Raw genomic sequence first — 16,616 nt, 5'->3', positions numbered from 1 at the left:
TACTGACCATTTCGAATCTCACCATACCTTCTCTGCTATGCAATCTGGTTTCAGAGCTGGACATGGGTGCACCTCAGCCACGCTCAAGGTCCTAAACAATATCTTAACCGCCATCGATAAGAAACATTACTGGGCAGCCGTATTCATTGATCTGGCCAAGGCTTTCAACTCTGTCAATCACCACATCCTCATCGGCAGACTCGACAGCCTTGGTTTCTCAAATGATTGCCTCGCCTGGTTCAACAACTACTTCTCTGATAGAGTTCAGTGTGTCAAATCGGAGGGTCTGCTGTCCGGACCTCTGGCAGTCTCTATGGGGGTGCCACAGGGTTCAATTCTTGGACCGACTCTCTTCTCTGTATACATCAATGAGGTCGCTCTTGCTGCTGGTGAGTCTCTGATCCACCTCTACGCAGACGACACCATTCTGTATACTTCTGGCCCTTCTTTGGACACTGTGTTAACAACCCTCCAGGCAAGCTTCAATACCATACAACTCTCCGTCCGTGGCCTCCAATTGCTCTTAAATACAAGTAAAACTAAATGCATGCTCTTCAACCGATCGGTACCTGCACCTGCCCGCCTGTCCAACATCACTACTCTGGACGGCTCTGACTTAGAATACGTGGACAACTACAAATACTTAGGTGTCTGGTTAGACTGTAAACTCTCCTTCCAGATCCATATCAAACATCTCCAATCCAAAGTTAAATCTAGAATTGGCTTCCTATTTCGCAACAAAGCATCCTTCACTCATGCTGCCAAACATACCCTTGTAAAACTGACCATCCTACCAATCCTCGACTTTGGCGATGTCATTTACAAAATAGCCTCCAATACCCTACTCAACAAATTGGATGCAGTCTATCACAGTGCAATCCGTTTTGTCACCAAAGCCCCATATACTACCCACCATTGCGACCTGTACGCTCTCGTTGGCTGGCCCTCACTTCATACTCGTCGCTAAACCCACTGGCTCCATGTCATCTACAAGACCCTGCTAGGTAAAGTCCCCCCTTATCTCAGCTTGCTGGTCACCATAGCATATCCCACCTGTAGCACACGCTCCAGCAGGTATATATCTCTAGTCACCCCCAAAACCAATTCTTTCTTTGGCCGCCTCTCCTTCCAGTTCTCTGCTGCCAATGACTGGAACGAACTACAAAAATCTCTGAAACTGGAAACACTTATCTCCCTCACTAGCTTTAAGTACCAACTGTCAGAGCAGCTCACAGATTACTGCACCTGTACATAGCCCACCTATAATTTAGCCCAAACAACTACCTCTTTCCCTACTGTATTTAATTTATTTATTTGCTCCTTTGCACCCCATTATTTTTATTTCTACTTTGCACATTCTTCCATTGCAAATCTACCATTCCAGTGTTTTACTTGCTATATTGTATTTACTTTGCCACCATGGCAGAGAGACCGTGGAGCATGTATTGCTACAGTGTGGGCAGTATCAGAGGGAAAGAGAGAGAGTCTGAAATCTAGTATGAGGGAGAAGGGGATACAGGAAATTAGTTTAGAATATATTGAGGAGAACGTCATTAGATATATTCTAAAATATTTTATATTTTTTTAAGAGCAACGGGGCTGACAGGTAGGATTTAGTTTGTCCCTGTCTCTGGCCCACACTCCAGTACAGTAGGTGGCGGTAATGCATCATAACGTTGGATGCCAACCGCCGATAAACCCCACCGAAGAAGAAGTTGTAGCTAGCTGCTGAAATCAAGCAGGACGTGAAATAAGGTACGTGTTATCCTCATTGAAAGCGAAATAACCCGAATGCATTTCTTAGTGTTCACACACATGTGTATATACTGACGTTTAAATACTTTTTGTTCGACAGCTGTTACATAGCTAGCTAATGCTAGCTGGGCTAGCTAGCTAACGTACATTGCTAACTTGTCCCTAGCAACGCTCTCCTGTGGTCCTCATTTATAACGGTTGCGTTAATGTTATAGTAATCTGCTCGCGCAATTTCTGAAAAGACTGTGCACGCACACAAATATTTGAGCAACAAGGCCCGAGTGGGTGTGGTATATGGCCAATTTACCACTGCCAAGGACTGTTCATTCCACAACGCAACGCGGAGTGCCTGGACACAGCTCTTAGCCCAGGTATATTTGCAATGTACCACAAACCCCAGAGGTTCCTTATTGCTATTATAAACTGGTTACCAACGTAGTTAGAGCAGTTTTGTCATACCTGTGGTATACCACGGCTGTCAGCCAATCAGCATTCAGGGCTCGAACCACCCAGTTTATAATGAGAATTTATAGACGTGATAGTGATGTTGTGTTTCCATAAGTGGCTGAATTGGTCTAATTCATGTATGGTAAAGCTTCAGACACTTCCAATTCAAATGAACTCATGACGAAAACTTTTTGAGCTTAGGAGTCTAAGGTGACAAACCGCCCACCCGGTTTCGGTTGGGTCATTTATAATTCAAAACAATGCATTCTGAAGCATAAACTGGGTGGTTCGAGCCCTGAATGCTGATTGGCTGAAAGCTGTGGTATATCAGACTGGGTATGACAAAACATGTATTTTTACTTCTCTACAGTAATTACGTTGGTAACCAGTTTATAACAACAATAACGCACCTCAGGTGTTTGTCGTTTATTGCCAATGTGACACCGCTAAGAGCTGTATCCAGGCACTCCGCGTTGATTCGTGTATTGGAACAGCCCTTAGCAGTGGTATATTGGCCATATACCACACCCCCTCGGGCCTTACTGCTTAATTATAAACGGAGTGGTTCGACCTCTGAGTGCTGATTGGCTGAAAGCCGTGGTATATCAGACCGTATACCATAGGTAGGACAAAACATTTGTAATTACGATGTTAACCCGTGTGGCACAGCGGTCTAAGGCACTGCATCTCAGTGCAAGAGGCGTCACTACAGTCCCTGGTTCGATTACAGGCTGTATCACATCCGAACACAAGCCTAAGATCACCATTCGACAATGCCAAGTGTTGGCTGGAGTGTTGTAAAGCTCGCCGCCATTGGACTCTGGAGCAGTGGAATCGCGTTCCCTGGATTGATGAATCACGCTTCACCATCTGGCAGTCCGACGGACGACTCTGGGTTTGGCAGGTGGCAGGGGAACGCTACCTGCCCCAATGCATAGTGCGATCTGTAAAGTTTGGTGGAGGAGGAATAATGGTCTGGGGCTGTTTTTCATGGTTCGGGCTAGGTCCCTTAGTTCCAGTGAAGGCTATATATAGGTTATATACAAGGAGTACCGGTTCTGGGTCAGTGTAATGGGGTACGAGGTAGTTGGGGTGATTGATTGAGGTAATAAGTGCTTGTAGTTTTGGTAAGGTGATTAATTGAAGTACTATGTACATGTAGACTTGGCGTTCCAGTACTGCTTACAATGCGATAGCAGAGAGTACATATAATGCCATATCTTTTAGTATCAGTGTTTGGACCTAAGATCTAGCCTTTGGGATCTGGTGAAGATTCTTCCAGATGAATCTCTTGCTCTTTCTTTTGTAGAACAGAAGATGGAGGCAGATTCGTCTCTCCTGAGCTCGGAAATGGAACTGCAGCAGCAAGAGGAGCTCTACCAACAGCTTTTAATACAGGTTTGGATGATTGTGTTAAAAGAAATTTGAAGTGTGCACTTTATTAAAGATGAACACCATTGACATCCAATTGCTGCCAAGTGGGCATACACATTGGGTATGCCCATTTGACTCTGGCCTACAGTGCCTTCAGAAAGTATTCTCACCCCTTGACTTTTTCCACATTTTGTTGTGTTACAAAATAGGATTAAAATGTTTAATTGTATTTTTTTTTTGTCAACGATCTACACAAAATACAAAAAAGTGGAAGAAAATGTCAAACATTTACAGTGGGGCAAAAAAAGTATTTAGTCAGCCACCAATTGTGCAAGTTCTCCCACTTAAAAAGATGAGAGGCCTGTAATTTTCATCATAGGTACACTTCAACTATGACAGACAATGAGGGAAAAAAATCCAGAAAATCACATTGTAGGATTTTTTATGAATTTATTTGCAAATTATGGTGGAAAATACATATTTGGTCACCTACAAACAAGCAAGATTTCTGGCTCTCACAGACCTGTAACTTCTTATTTGAGAGGCTCCTCTGTCCTCCACTCGTTACCTGTATTAATGGCACCTGTTTGAACTTGTTATCAGTATAAAAGACACCTGTCCACAATCTTAAACAGTCACACTCCAAACTCCACTATGGCCAAGATCAAAGAGCTGTCAAAGGACACCAGAAACAAAATTGTAGACCTGCACCAGGCTGGGAAGACTGAATCTGCAATAGGTAAGCAGCTTGGTTTGAAGAAACTGTGGGAGCAATTATTAGGAAATGGAAGACATACAAGACCACTGATAATATCCCTCGATCTGGGGCTCCATGCAAGATCTCACCCCGTGGGGTCAAAATGATCACAAGGTCCTGGAGTGGCTTAGCCAGTCTCCAGATCTCAACCCCATAGAAAATCTTTGGAGGGAGTTGAAAGTCTGTGTTGCCCAGCAACAGCCCCAAAACATCACTGCTCTAGAGGAGATCTGCATGGAGGAATGGGCCAAAATACCAGCAACAGTGTGTGGAAACCTTGTGAAGACTTACAGAAAACATTTGACCTCTGTCATTGCCAACAAAGGGTATATAACAAAGTATTGAGATAAACTTTTGTTATTGACCAAATACTTATTTTCCACCATCATTTGCATAAAAATTCTACAATGTGATTTTCTGGATTTTTTTCCCTCATTTTGTCTGTCATAGTTGAAGTGTACCTGTGATGAAAATGTACAGGCCTCTCTCATTTTTAAGTGGGAGAACTTGCACAATTGGTGGCTGGCTAAATCCTTTTTTGCCCCACTGTATTTAAAACATATATATATATTATATATAGTTGAAGTCGGAAGTTTATGTGCACGTATGTTGGCGTAATTAAAACTTGTTTTTCAACCACTCCACAAATTTCTTGTTAAATTAACAAACTATAGTTTTGGCAAGTCAGTTAGGACATCTACATTGTGCATGACACAAGTACTTTTTCCAACAATTGTTAACAGACAGATTATTTCACTTTCAATTCCAGTGGGTCAGAAGTTTACATACACTAAGTTGACTGTGCCTTTAAACCAGCTTGGAAAATTCCAGGAAATTATATCATGGCTTTAGAAGCTTCTGATAGGCTAATTGACATCATTTGAGTCAATTGGAGGTGTACCTATGGATGTATTTCAAAGCCTACATTCAAACTCAGTGCCTCTTTGCTTGACATCATGGGAAAATCAAAAGAAATCAGCCAAGACCTCAGAAAACAAATTGTAGACCTCCACAAGTCTGGTTCATCCTTGGGAGCAATTTCCAAATTCCTGAAGGTACCACGTTTGTACAAACAATAGTACGGAAGTATAAACGCCATGGGACCACGCAGCCGTCATACTGCTCAGGAAGGAGACCCGTTCTGTCTCCTAGAGATAAATGTACTTTGGTGCGAAAAGTGCAAATCAATCCCAGAACAACAGCAAAGGACCTTGTGAAGATGCTGGAGGAAACCGGTTCAAAACTATCTATATCCACAGTAAAACGAGTCCTATATCGACATAACCTGAAAGGCCGCTCAGCAAGGTCGCAAATGGGTCTTCCAAATGGACAATGACCCCAAGCATACTTCCAAAGTTGTGCCAAAATGGCATTAAAGTTAAGATATTGGAGTGGCCATCACAAAGCCCTGACCTCAATCCTATAGAATATTTGTGGGTTAGAAATGAAAAAGCGTGTGCGAGCAAGGAAGCCTACAAACGTGACTCGGTTACACCAGCTCTGTCAGGAGGAATTGGCCAAAATTCACCCAACTTATTGTGGAAAGCTTCCCAAAATGTTTGACCTAAGTTAAACAATTAAAATCAATGCTACCAAATACTAATTGAGTGTGTGTAAACTTCTGACCCACTGGGAATGTGATGAAAGAAATAAAAGCTGAAATAAATAATTCTCTCAACTATTATTCTGACATTTCATATTTTTTAAATAAAGTGGTGATCCTAACTGACCTAAGACAGGGAATTCTTACTATAATTAAATGTCAGAAATTGTGAAAATGGAGTTTAAATGTGTTTGGCTAAGGTGTATGTAAACGTCTGAGTTCAACTGTAAGTATTCAACCCTCTGTGTCAATACACGTTTGAATCACCTTCAGCAGCAATTACAGCATTTAGTCTTTCTGGGTAAGTCTTCTAAGAGCGACACACACCCTGATTGTACAATATTTGCACATTAGTCTTAAAAAATTCTTCAAGCTCTGCGAAGTTGGTTGTTGATCAGTGCTAGACAGCCATTTAAGTCTTTCCATAGATTTAACTAACCAGGCCACTCGGGAACATCCAATGTCATCTTGGTAAGCAACTCCAGTGTATATTTGTCCTTGTGTTTTAGGTTATTTTAATAAAATAAAAAATACAAAAATTGTCCTGCTGAAAGGTGAATTCTGTTGGAAAGCAGACTTAAATGTTTTTTTTTTTTTACCTTTATTTAACTAGGCAAGTCAGTTAAGAACAAATTCTTATTTTCAATGACGGCCTAGGAACAGTGGGTTAACTGCCTGTTCAGGGGCAGAACGACAGATTTGTACCTTGTCAGCTCGGGGATTTGAACTTACAACCTTCCGGTTACTAGACCAACGCTCTAACCACTAGGCTACCCTGCCACCCCGAAGACTGAAGGTTTTCCTCTAGGATTTAGCCTGTGCTTAGCTCTTTTCCGTTTCTTTTTATTGTAAAAAAAACTCCATCGTCCTTGCCAATGACAAGCATACCCATAACACATTTTTATTCTGTACAGGCTTTCTTCTTTTCATTGTCATTTAGGTTAGTATTGTGGAGTAACTACAACGTTGTATATCCATCCCCAGTTGTCTCCTATCACAGCCATTCAATTGTGTAAATGTTTTAAAGTCACCATTGACCTCATGGTGAAATCCCTGAGTGGTTTCCTTCCTCTCCGGCAACTGAGTTAGAAAGTAAGCCTGTATCTTTGTAGTGACTGGGTGTAGTGATACACCATCCAAAGTGTAATTAATAACTTCACGATGCTCAAAGGAATATTCAATGTATTCTCTTTTTTTCTTGTTTTTACCCATCTCCCAATAGGTGCTCTTCTTTGCTAGGCATTGGATTGAATCTCTGTTTGAAATGCACTGCTCAACTGAGGGACCTTACAGATAATTGTGTGTGGGGTACAGAGATGAGGTAGTCATGTTAAACACTATTATTGCACTTATTTAGGCTTGCCATAACAAAGGGATCGAATACTTATTGACTCAAGATATTTCAGCTTTTGATTCATTTAAAATTTGGAAAAAGTCAAGGGATGTGAATACTTTCTGATGGCACTGACTGTATATATTGCCATTTATGATGTTGTTTTGACAGCTTCTATCAAGATTATAACTTTGGCTTTGGCTCTCAATGAAGCTGGATATGAGGGCCTAGGTTAAATGAATTTGTGGCCATTTTAATTGTTATTCAACCATGAGCGTAGGAAGGATGAAGATTTTGTAATTAAGCTGTAGCTCTTGAAATGAGAAAAACATAATTTTGTAGTTTTAGCATCATACACATATCCCTGGAACATAATCCTGCTCCCAATCCAATTTTCAGTTCAATAGTCAATCCAGTTATCTGTTCAAAAGTCAACTGTGTAAACATTTATCCCTGCATGCATCTATCCATCCTCAACCTTAAGCCCTGATCAAACCTACAGTGTCATTGCGCAAAATGGTGCACGGCATCATCTGGATATGTGTGCAAGAAAATATTAATATTCCTCTTCTGATACCATTTCTGCCAAGCAATCTTCACGAATTTGATGCAAATCCAAAGTATGCATCTGACTGCAACTGCCTCTGCAATGCAAAGCTAAGAGCTGTTATAAATCTCTACTGAGAATGTGCCTGGCATTGAATCAATTTCCTTCTCTCTCTTTTTCTCTCTTGCTCATCTTACTCTCTCTCTCTTTTAGACAATGGGAAAAATGCAAAGTGAAAATCCTCGTGATTCTAGAGTCATCCGGCCACAGCCTGGTCAGTCTCCCTTTGGCACACACACACACACACACACACACACACACACACACACACACATAAACAACAGCTATGTGTTTGTTGAATCCGTAGGTCTGTGTGTGAAGACTTTCACCCTGCCTGATAAACAGAAGGTATTTGTCAACATCTGCCAGTCTGCTGCCGTCCCGCCCCCACCCCCCCTCTCCAGGGAGGCACTAGTGGAGCTCCTAGAATCAGAAGACCCCACAGGATACAGAGTGCCCATGAGCATCGGAGAGGCCCACACAGAGGTGGACAACAGTGAGTGAATGGCTACTTTCTGAGGATGTCTTGACTTGACAGTTAATGCAGTTTTTACATTCTGATCATGGAGTTCCGAACAGATTGTGCATCTACACCTACATTTACAGTACATGTGTCCACCTGGTCCACATGGTGTCTGGATTCACTTTTCCCGTGCTATGTTCAAATGCCAGTATGCATTCTGCAAACGATGGAATAGGAAAAAATCGCTAATAATACAATAATTTTGATAGCATTAGCTAACTAATGGAGCTAGTCAGCTAACCTCTGTAGCTAGCCTGCTAGCTAGCAAAGCTAAAGGGATTGCAAAAGGGATAGCATAACTGTAGCCAGAGACGGCGGCGGAAGTAGGGATGCGGGTGGTGCAGATATTTCTGTATTTCATTTTCAACAAATTAGGAAAAATATCGAAAAACATGTTTTCACTTAGTCATTATAGTGTATTGTGTGTAGGTGGGTGAGAGAAAAAAACATATTTAATCAATTTTGAATTCAGGCTGTAACACAGCAAAATGTGGAATAAGCCAAGGAGTATGAATACTTTCTGAAGGAACTAAGTGTCAGTTGTAGACGTGCGCTGATTCTCTACGCTTCTCTCGGTGTGCACTCGTACACTGCTCCTCTTGGATTTAAGAATGGACTGGTGTGAGGAATATGGTGGAAACCATCTCCAGCCATGCTTACTTTTCAAAGCAAGAGAGGGAGGGAAGGAGTGCACACTTCTGGAGAACAGTAGAGAATTGGAACGCAGCCATGTATCCCAATATTCCTGCATGAATTCCTCTCCTTGTTTAATACTCTCCTTCAACCCGCTTCACTTATCCCTGAAGTGTGTACTTGTACCGGAGCAGTTCTTCCCAACCATTCGTTTTTTCACCCCCCCCAAACCTTTACCCTAAATCGGGGGTGTTCAATCAACTACACTTTGTACAGTATAGCAAAATAAATGCTGCGGTAGCTGTTTTCAAAGTTTTTCTGTCATTTTGTTTCATAGTTGGTAGATAATCACACAAGAACTACGAATCCTACAATATATCCCACTGCAGCAACACACTACCTGGCAGGGGAGCTGTGCGCACCGTGATTGAGGTGCTGAAGATACATTTTTAGAAGCGCTGTGCACAGGAATAAAAGTTGGCCTAATTTACTTGAAAGTCTACTAAAGTGAGACATTGTCCAATAATACACTGCTCAAAAAAATAAAGGGAACACTTAAACAACACAATGTAACTCCAAGTCAATCACACTTCTTTGAAATCAAACTGTCCACTTAGGAAGCAACACTGATTGACAATAAATTTCACATGATGTTGTGCAAATGGAATAGACAACAGGTGGAAATTATAGGCAATTAGCAAGACACCCCCAATAAAGGAGTGGTTCTGCAGGTGGTGACAACAGACCACTTCTCAGTTCCTATGCTTCCTGGCTGATGTTTTGGTCACTTTTGAATGCTGGCTTTCACTCTAGTGGTAGCATGAGACGGAGTCTACAACCCACACAAGTGGCTCAGGTAGTGCAGCTCATCCAGGATGGCACATCAATGCGAGCTGTGGCAAGAAGGTTTGCTGTGTCTGTCAGCGTAGTGTCCAGAGCATGGAGGCGCTACCAGGAGACAGGCCAGTACATCAGGAGACGTGGAGGAGGCCGTAGGAGGGCAACAACCCAGCAGCAGGAGCGCTACCTCCGCCTTTGTTTAAGGAGGAGCAGGAGGAGCACTGCCAGAGCCCTGCAAAATGACCTCCAGCAGGCCACAAATGTGCATGTGTCTGCTCAAACGGTCAGAAACAGACTCCATGAGGGTGGTATGAGGGCCCGACGTCCACAGGTGGGGGTTGTGCTTACAGCCCAACACCGTGCAGGACGTTTGGCATTTGCCAAAGAACACCAAGATTGGCAAATTCGCCACTGGCGCCCTGTGCTCTTCACAGATGAAGGCAGGTTCACACTGAGCACATGTGACAGACGTGACAGAGTCTGGAGACGCCGTGGAGAACGTTCTGCTGCCTGCAACATCCTCCAGCATGACCGGTTTGGCGGTGGGTCAGTCATGGTGTGGGGTGGCATTTCTTTGGGGGGCCGCACAGCCCTCCATGTGCTCGCCAGAGGTAGCCTGACCGCCATTAGGTACCGAGATGAGATCCTCAGACCCCTTGTGAGACCATATGCTGGTGCGGTTTGCCCTGGGTTCCTCCTAATGCAAGACCTCGTGGCTGGAGTGTGTCAGCAGTTCCTGCAAGAGGAAGGCATTGATGCTATGGCCTGGCCCGCCCGTTCCCCAGACCTGAATCCAATTGAGCACATCTGGGACATCATGTCTCGCTCCATCCACCACAGACTGTCCAGGAGTTGTCCTGTCATCAGGAGCATGCCCAGGCGTTGTAGGGAGGTCATACAGGCACGTGGAGGCCACACACACTACTGAGCCTCATTTTGTTTTAAGGATATTACATCTAAGTTGGATCAGCCTGTAGTGTGGTTTTCCACTTAAATTTTGAGTGTGACTCCAAATCCAGACCTCCATGGGTTGATAAATTTGATTTCCATTGATAATTTTTGTGTGATTTTGTTGTCAGCACATTCAACTATGTAAAGAAAAAACGTTTTTAATAAGAATATTTCATTCATTCAGATCTAGGATGTGTTATTTTAGTGTTTCCTTTATATTTTTGAGCAGTGTACATTACTTAGGTTGTTTTCCAAGTTATGAATTTACTTAAACTGTTGCTAGTCAGAATCTCACAGGCATACTTTCACTGATGACTCGAGTGCCCCTCATTGCCACGGTAACCTTCTGCCCTTAAAGGGGCAGCTGAAAATTTTGGCCTCATCGGGTCATCGGGATCCTAATTTTAAAAATAAATATCTTATACTTCTAATTGGCTATGCATGGCCTGTCTGCAACAAACTTAATATCAAATGGATCCGGCCCTAAGCTCGCCCTAACAAACTTACAACATTGTTGTCTGGGGCCCTCGGGGTTTCTGGGCAAGCGATATCAGGTATTTTAAGACGTTTGTTTAAGGATGGATGGGGGAAAACTGAGGATGGATCAACAACATCATAGTTACTCCACAATAATAATCTAAATGACAGTGAACAGAAAGAAGCCTGTACAGAATAAAAATGTTCAAAAAAATGCATCCTGTTTGCAATAATGCACTAATGTGAAACTGAAAAAAATGTAGCAAAGAAATGAACTTTATATCCTGAATGCAAAGTGTTATGTTGGGGCAAATCCAACAAAACACATCAATGAGTACCACTCTTCATATTTTCAAGCATGGTGGTGGCTGCATCATGTTATGGGTATGCTTGTCATCGGCAAGGAATTGGGTTGTTTTTGGCCTAATTAACGTTTTGAATTAAATCGTCTTGAAAATCTATAGCAAGACTTGAAAATGGCTGTCTAGCAACGATCAACAACCAATTTAACAAAGCTTGAAGAATTTTTAAAATAATAATGTGCAAATATTGTATAATCCAGGTGTGCAAAGCTCTTAGCGACAGAAAGACTCAAAGCTGTAATCGCTGCCATAGGTGATTGTAACATGTATTGACTTGGGGGTTGACTACTTATGTAATCAAGATAGATATACAGTGCCTTGCGAAAGTATTCGGCCCCCTTGAACTTTGCGACCTTTTGCCACATTTCAGGCTTCAAACATAAAGATATAAAACTGTATTTTTTTTTGTGAAGAATCGACAACAAGTGGGACACAATCATGAAGTGGAATGACATTTATTGGATATTTCAAACTTTTTTAACAAATCAAAAACTGAAAAATTGGGCGTGCAAAATTATTCAGCCCCTTTACTTTCAGTGCATCAAACTCTCCAGAAGTTCAGTGAGGATCTCTGAATGATCCAATGTTGACCTAAATGACTAATGATGATAAATACAATCCACCTGTGTGTAATCAAGTCTCCGTATAAATGCACCTGCACTGTGATAGTCTCAGAGGTCCGTTAAAAGCGCAGAGAGCATCATGAAGGACAAGGAACACACCAGGCAGGTCCGAGATACTGTTGTGAAGAAGTTTAAAGCCGGATTTGGATACAAAAAGATTTCCCAAGCTTTAAACATCCCAAGGAGCACTGTGCAAGCGATAATATTGAAATGGAAGGAGTATCAGACCACTGCAAATCTACCAAGACCTGGCCATCCCTCTAAACTTTCAGCTCATACAAGGAGAAGACTGATCAGAGATGCAGCCAAGAGGCCCATGATCACTCTGGATGAACTGCAGAGATCTACAGCTGAGGTGGGAGACTCTGTCCATAGGACAACAATCAGTCGTATATTGCACAAATCTGGCCTTTATGGAAGAGTGGCAAGAAGAAGAAGATGATGGTTAAAATTGATGGGAAGATGGATGGAGCCAAATACAGGACCATTCTGGAAGAAAACCTGATGGAGTCTGCAAAAGACCTGAGACTGGGACGGAGATTTGTCTTCCAACAAGACAATGATCCAAAACATAAAGCAAAATCTACAATGGAATGGTTCAAAAATAAACATATCTAGGTGTTAGAATGGCCAAGTCAAAGTCCAGACCTGAATCCAATCGAGAATCTGTGGAAAGAACTGAAAACTGCTGTTCACAAATGCTCTCCATCCAACCTCACTGAGCTCGAGCTGTTTTGCAAGGAGGAATGGGAAAAAATGTCGGTCTCTCGATGTGCAAAACTGATAGAGACATACCCCAAGCGACTTACAGCTGTAATCGCAGCAAAAGGTGGCGCTACAAAGTATTAACTTAAGAGGGCTGAATAATTTTGCACACCCAATTTTTCAGTTTTTGTTTGTTAAAAAAGTTTGAAATATCCAATAAATGTCGTTCCACTTCATGATTGTGTCCCACTTGTTGTTGATTCTTTACAAAAAAATACAGTTTTATATCTTTGTTTGAAGCCTGAAATGTGGCAAAAGGTCGCAAAGTTCAAGGGGGCCGAATACTTTCGCAAGGCACTGTATATATATATTTTTGTGTGTGTACATCGTTGACAAAAAATTACAGTTAAATCCATTTTAATCCCACCTTGTAACACAACAAAATGTAGAAAAAGGCAAGGGGTGTGAATAATTTCTGAAGGCACTGTACCTGTTTGAGCTCCTGTTAGACAGATTCGATTTGGTTTCTCAAGGGGAGTCTTACCCTCTACCTGTGTCCGTTCAGATAGGACAGGTCGCGCCTGATACAGAAGCAATCTTTTTTGACCGTGTATATTTGGTCAATCGAGTTGTATATTTTGTATGATATGGCGTTTTTACCATTGGATCACCAAGACCTGTAAATAATATACACTCTGAGCACGTCAACCTGCCTTCTGCTGATTTCATTCCCCTACCACCGCTCCACGGTCTCTATTTTACAATTACATAGGCTAATCAAAGATTTTCAGTCATTGCATGTATAGATCATTTATTTGCTTGACTTACATGTGACTTGACTAACTCATAGAATGCATGACTTGGGCTTGACTCGAGAGATTACATGTTCTACTTGGGACTCGACTTGAGACTCGGATCTCAAGACTTGCTTGTGACTCGAGAAATAGTGACTTGGTTCTGTCCTGTGCCCACAGACTCCCAAGGCTGCACAGCCTACGACGTGGTCATCAGTGAAGAGTTCTTCCAGAAATGCCAGGTGTGTGTGTGTGTGTGTGTGTTTGTTTGCAGGGGTGTGTGTGTTTGCAGGGGTGTGTGTGTAACTTCTGTCTGTGTGTTTGTAGAAGGATCCTCTATTCCAGCAGTTTCTGATCGCTGTGTCATTGGAGGGGCTGGAGAACAAATACAACCTGGAGCTCAGCCGAGGTATGTATGCCTGTATCTTCAGTGTACGTGTAAGCTTCAATATGGATTAGTTTTTTTGTTTCGTATGTGTGAGTGAGTGTGCGAGCATTAATCAGACCCATGTTCTGTGTGTTCTGCTCCAGATGAGGTAATATCCATCTGTTTCACCTTACATCCTGTGTTTTTCTCTCCTTCCCTCCCAGACTGGAAGGTTCTGAAGAACAGGAAGTTTCTGGGCTCTGTGAACGAACAAAATATCCGCACTAAGAGCAAACCTGTGATTCAGGAAATAGAACCCAAGTATGTTTTTGCTCTTTCTTTCTTTCTCTTTCTTTTTTTTTGTACCCTCACTCTCTCTCAGACACACACACCACACAACTCACATCTGTTATCATTAATTCACCACTAGAGGATGGTGTAGAGTTAACTACAGTCTGTATGTGGAGGAGTTCAATCTCCTCTCTCTCTCTCCACAGGGATACTCGCACAGCGCCAGAACCAGCCAAACGGTAGGTCTGTCTGAGTTGTCCGCTGTGGATTTGATTGTCACATACCAAACTGGAACATATTAATTTTCTCCTTCTTTCTCACTCTCTTGCGCTAACCCACCTCTCTCTCCCTCTCGTCTCTTCTCTCCATCCATCTCCAGGCCAGAGTTCTGTCTGCTGGTGGAGCCCCCTGTAGGTGATCCAGAGTTTCTGATAGCCGAGATACAGCTGCCTGGAGTGGTGAGAGACAAGCCCAGTCCTAAACACATCTCTCTCTCCCTATACTCTGTGTTTAACTTCTTCCCCTATAGCAGGGGTGTCAGTCATTTGGCCCTAGGGGCTGCATTCGGAGGGCCGCACTAAAAATCTGTTATTTCTTCACAGTCAAAATTTGCAACGAATAGTCCTCTATCCATTGGTCGCAGTTGCAAACCAGGTCGCAGTTGCAAATGAGAACAACTAGCCTACCTGGTTAAATAAAGGTGGAAAAAAAACTAATCATGTTTTTGGGGAATTTTCGATGCTCTCTGACTATTTAGTGATTTATTAGCGAGCTGGACACAGTCGAGAAACTGTATGAATGTAGGTCCATTATTTAGTCATTTTAAAGTATATTGAGTTTGTTTTTTATTTAACCCGGGGCCTGGATTATACCCCCTCGCAAGCCATATTTTATCATGATCATTTATACAGTTTCGACACCCCTGCCCTATAGACTAGGTCCTAAACCCATTCCTTCACCACTTATACTCAAACCGTTTCCTCACCCATAGATCTATAATCTATATACTATTGTAAACCCATTCTTAATTTCATATTCTCAACGTGTTAAACTGCTTCCTCACTCCCTCCCTATACTCTATGCCAGTGTTCTTCTTAGCTGGTCCTGGGGACCCACAGGATGTGCTGGGTTTTGTTCCAGCCCAGCACCAACACACCTTTTTAAAAATAATTATCTAATCAACATACGTGGCAGTGATTTTAATAGGACCCAGAGTTTTTTTTACTGATTACCTTTGGGTGCTTATTATGACATTAACACGTAAGCCAGCAACGTTTCCCTTGTCCTCTCTCCTTCACTCCCTCCCTTCTCTTTCCAGGCCTCCTCTCTCTCCCTCGTTCTGGACCTTGGGGAGGACAGGCTTGTCCTGAATGCCCGGCCCTCCCTCTTTCATCTGGACTGTTTCATTCCCTTCTTCATTGACCAGGAGGGCAGCGTAGCACAGTACAACACCAACACACAGGTACACACACACATTCTAAAACACAGTACAGCTATTCACTGACACACGGTGTCTGATATTGACACTCTTTGTTCTCCTCTCTCGCTCTCTCCGCCTCCCCTTTCTCTCTCCACAGATTCTCACGGTGACAATGCCAGTGGTGTCTTCATGAAGAAGCTGAATGTCAGATATCTGTCCGTTTTTGTTAGCTAGGTCTTTTTATTTTGTCTAAATTTGCACTAAGAATGGCATAATCAAGTTATATGAAAATAAAACTGTTATTTTTAATCACCGTCTGTGAGCGCTTATGTTCACATCACTTCAGTTCGTCTTTGATAAATGAAGAGTTATCACACGAAACATTAGCCATGCATTCTCATTATCACACCAGTCATATTTAGCCATAACAATCCTTCAAACACTCTTGCAGTTAGTCGACATATATTCCAACAATACCCCATTCAACCGTCTCTTTAGTATGGGTGTTACTCTTTTTTTTACTACTTGTTTCCGGGAGTCCCTCTATGAACGGAAGACCCTATTCGTGGAAAGGGATGGAAGAAAATACTCATCCCACCTATTTCTGGCCATTTATTTCTGGCCCTGGTATGCTCCTCTCATCCATCCCTCTTTTGTCTCCCCTTTCTCTCTCTCCGCTTTCATTCTCTGTGTGTCTCTGTCTCTGTCTCTCTCGCCACCTGCCCCTCTTTTGTTCAGTGAGGTCATTCCCTCG

At 42.5% G+C, this 16,616-nt stretch overlaps 1 protein-coding gene across 2 annotated transcripts; it reads left to right on the top strand.

Annotated features, from left to right (window-relative positions):
* The first annotated feature begins 1,627 nt into the window (after window positions 1-1,627).
* pih1d1 (PIH1 domain containing 1) lies at window positions 1,628-16,171 on the top strand. Of its 2 annotated transcripts, none has more exons than XM_020486219.2 (11): window positions 1,628-1,755; window positions 3,517-3,600; window positions 8,030-8,090; window positions 8,184-8,372; window positions 13,965-14,026; window positions 14,112-14,193; window positions 14,376-14,472; window positions 14,649-14,681; window positions 14,822-14,900; window positions 15,761-15,904; window positions 16,020-16,171. In XM_020486219.2, exons 2-11 carry the CDS (start codon window positions 3,520-3,522, stop codon window positions 16,053-16,055), a joined length of 864 nt encoding a protein of 287 aa, XP_020341808.1. In that variant the 5' UTR covers window positions 1,628-1,755; window positions 3,517-3,519; the 3' UTR covers window positions 16,056-16,171. The 2 variants fall into 2 exon arrangements, with proteins under 2 accessions (XP_020341808.1, XP_020341807.1); XM_020486218.2 differs by having other exon boundaries at window positions 1,631-1,755; window positions 3,512-3,600.
* The last annotated feature ends 445 nt before the right edge of the window (window positions 16,172-16,616 follow it).

The sequence above is a fragment of the Oncorhynchus kisutch genome, linkage group LG6 (assembly GCF_002021735.2).
Source record: "Oncorhynchus kisutch isolate 150728-3 linkage group LG6, Okis_V2, whole genome shotgun sequence".
Classification (NCBI taxonomy): domain Eukaryota; kingdom Metazoa; phylum Chordata; class Actinopteri; order Salmoniformes; family Salmonidae; genus Oncorhynchus; species Oncorhynchus kisutch.
This window is presented reverse-complemented; position numbering and strand designations above follow the sequence as displayed.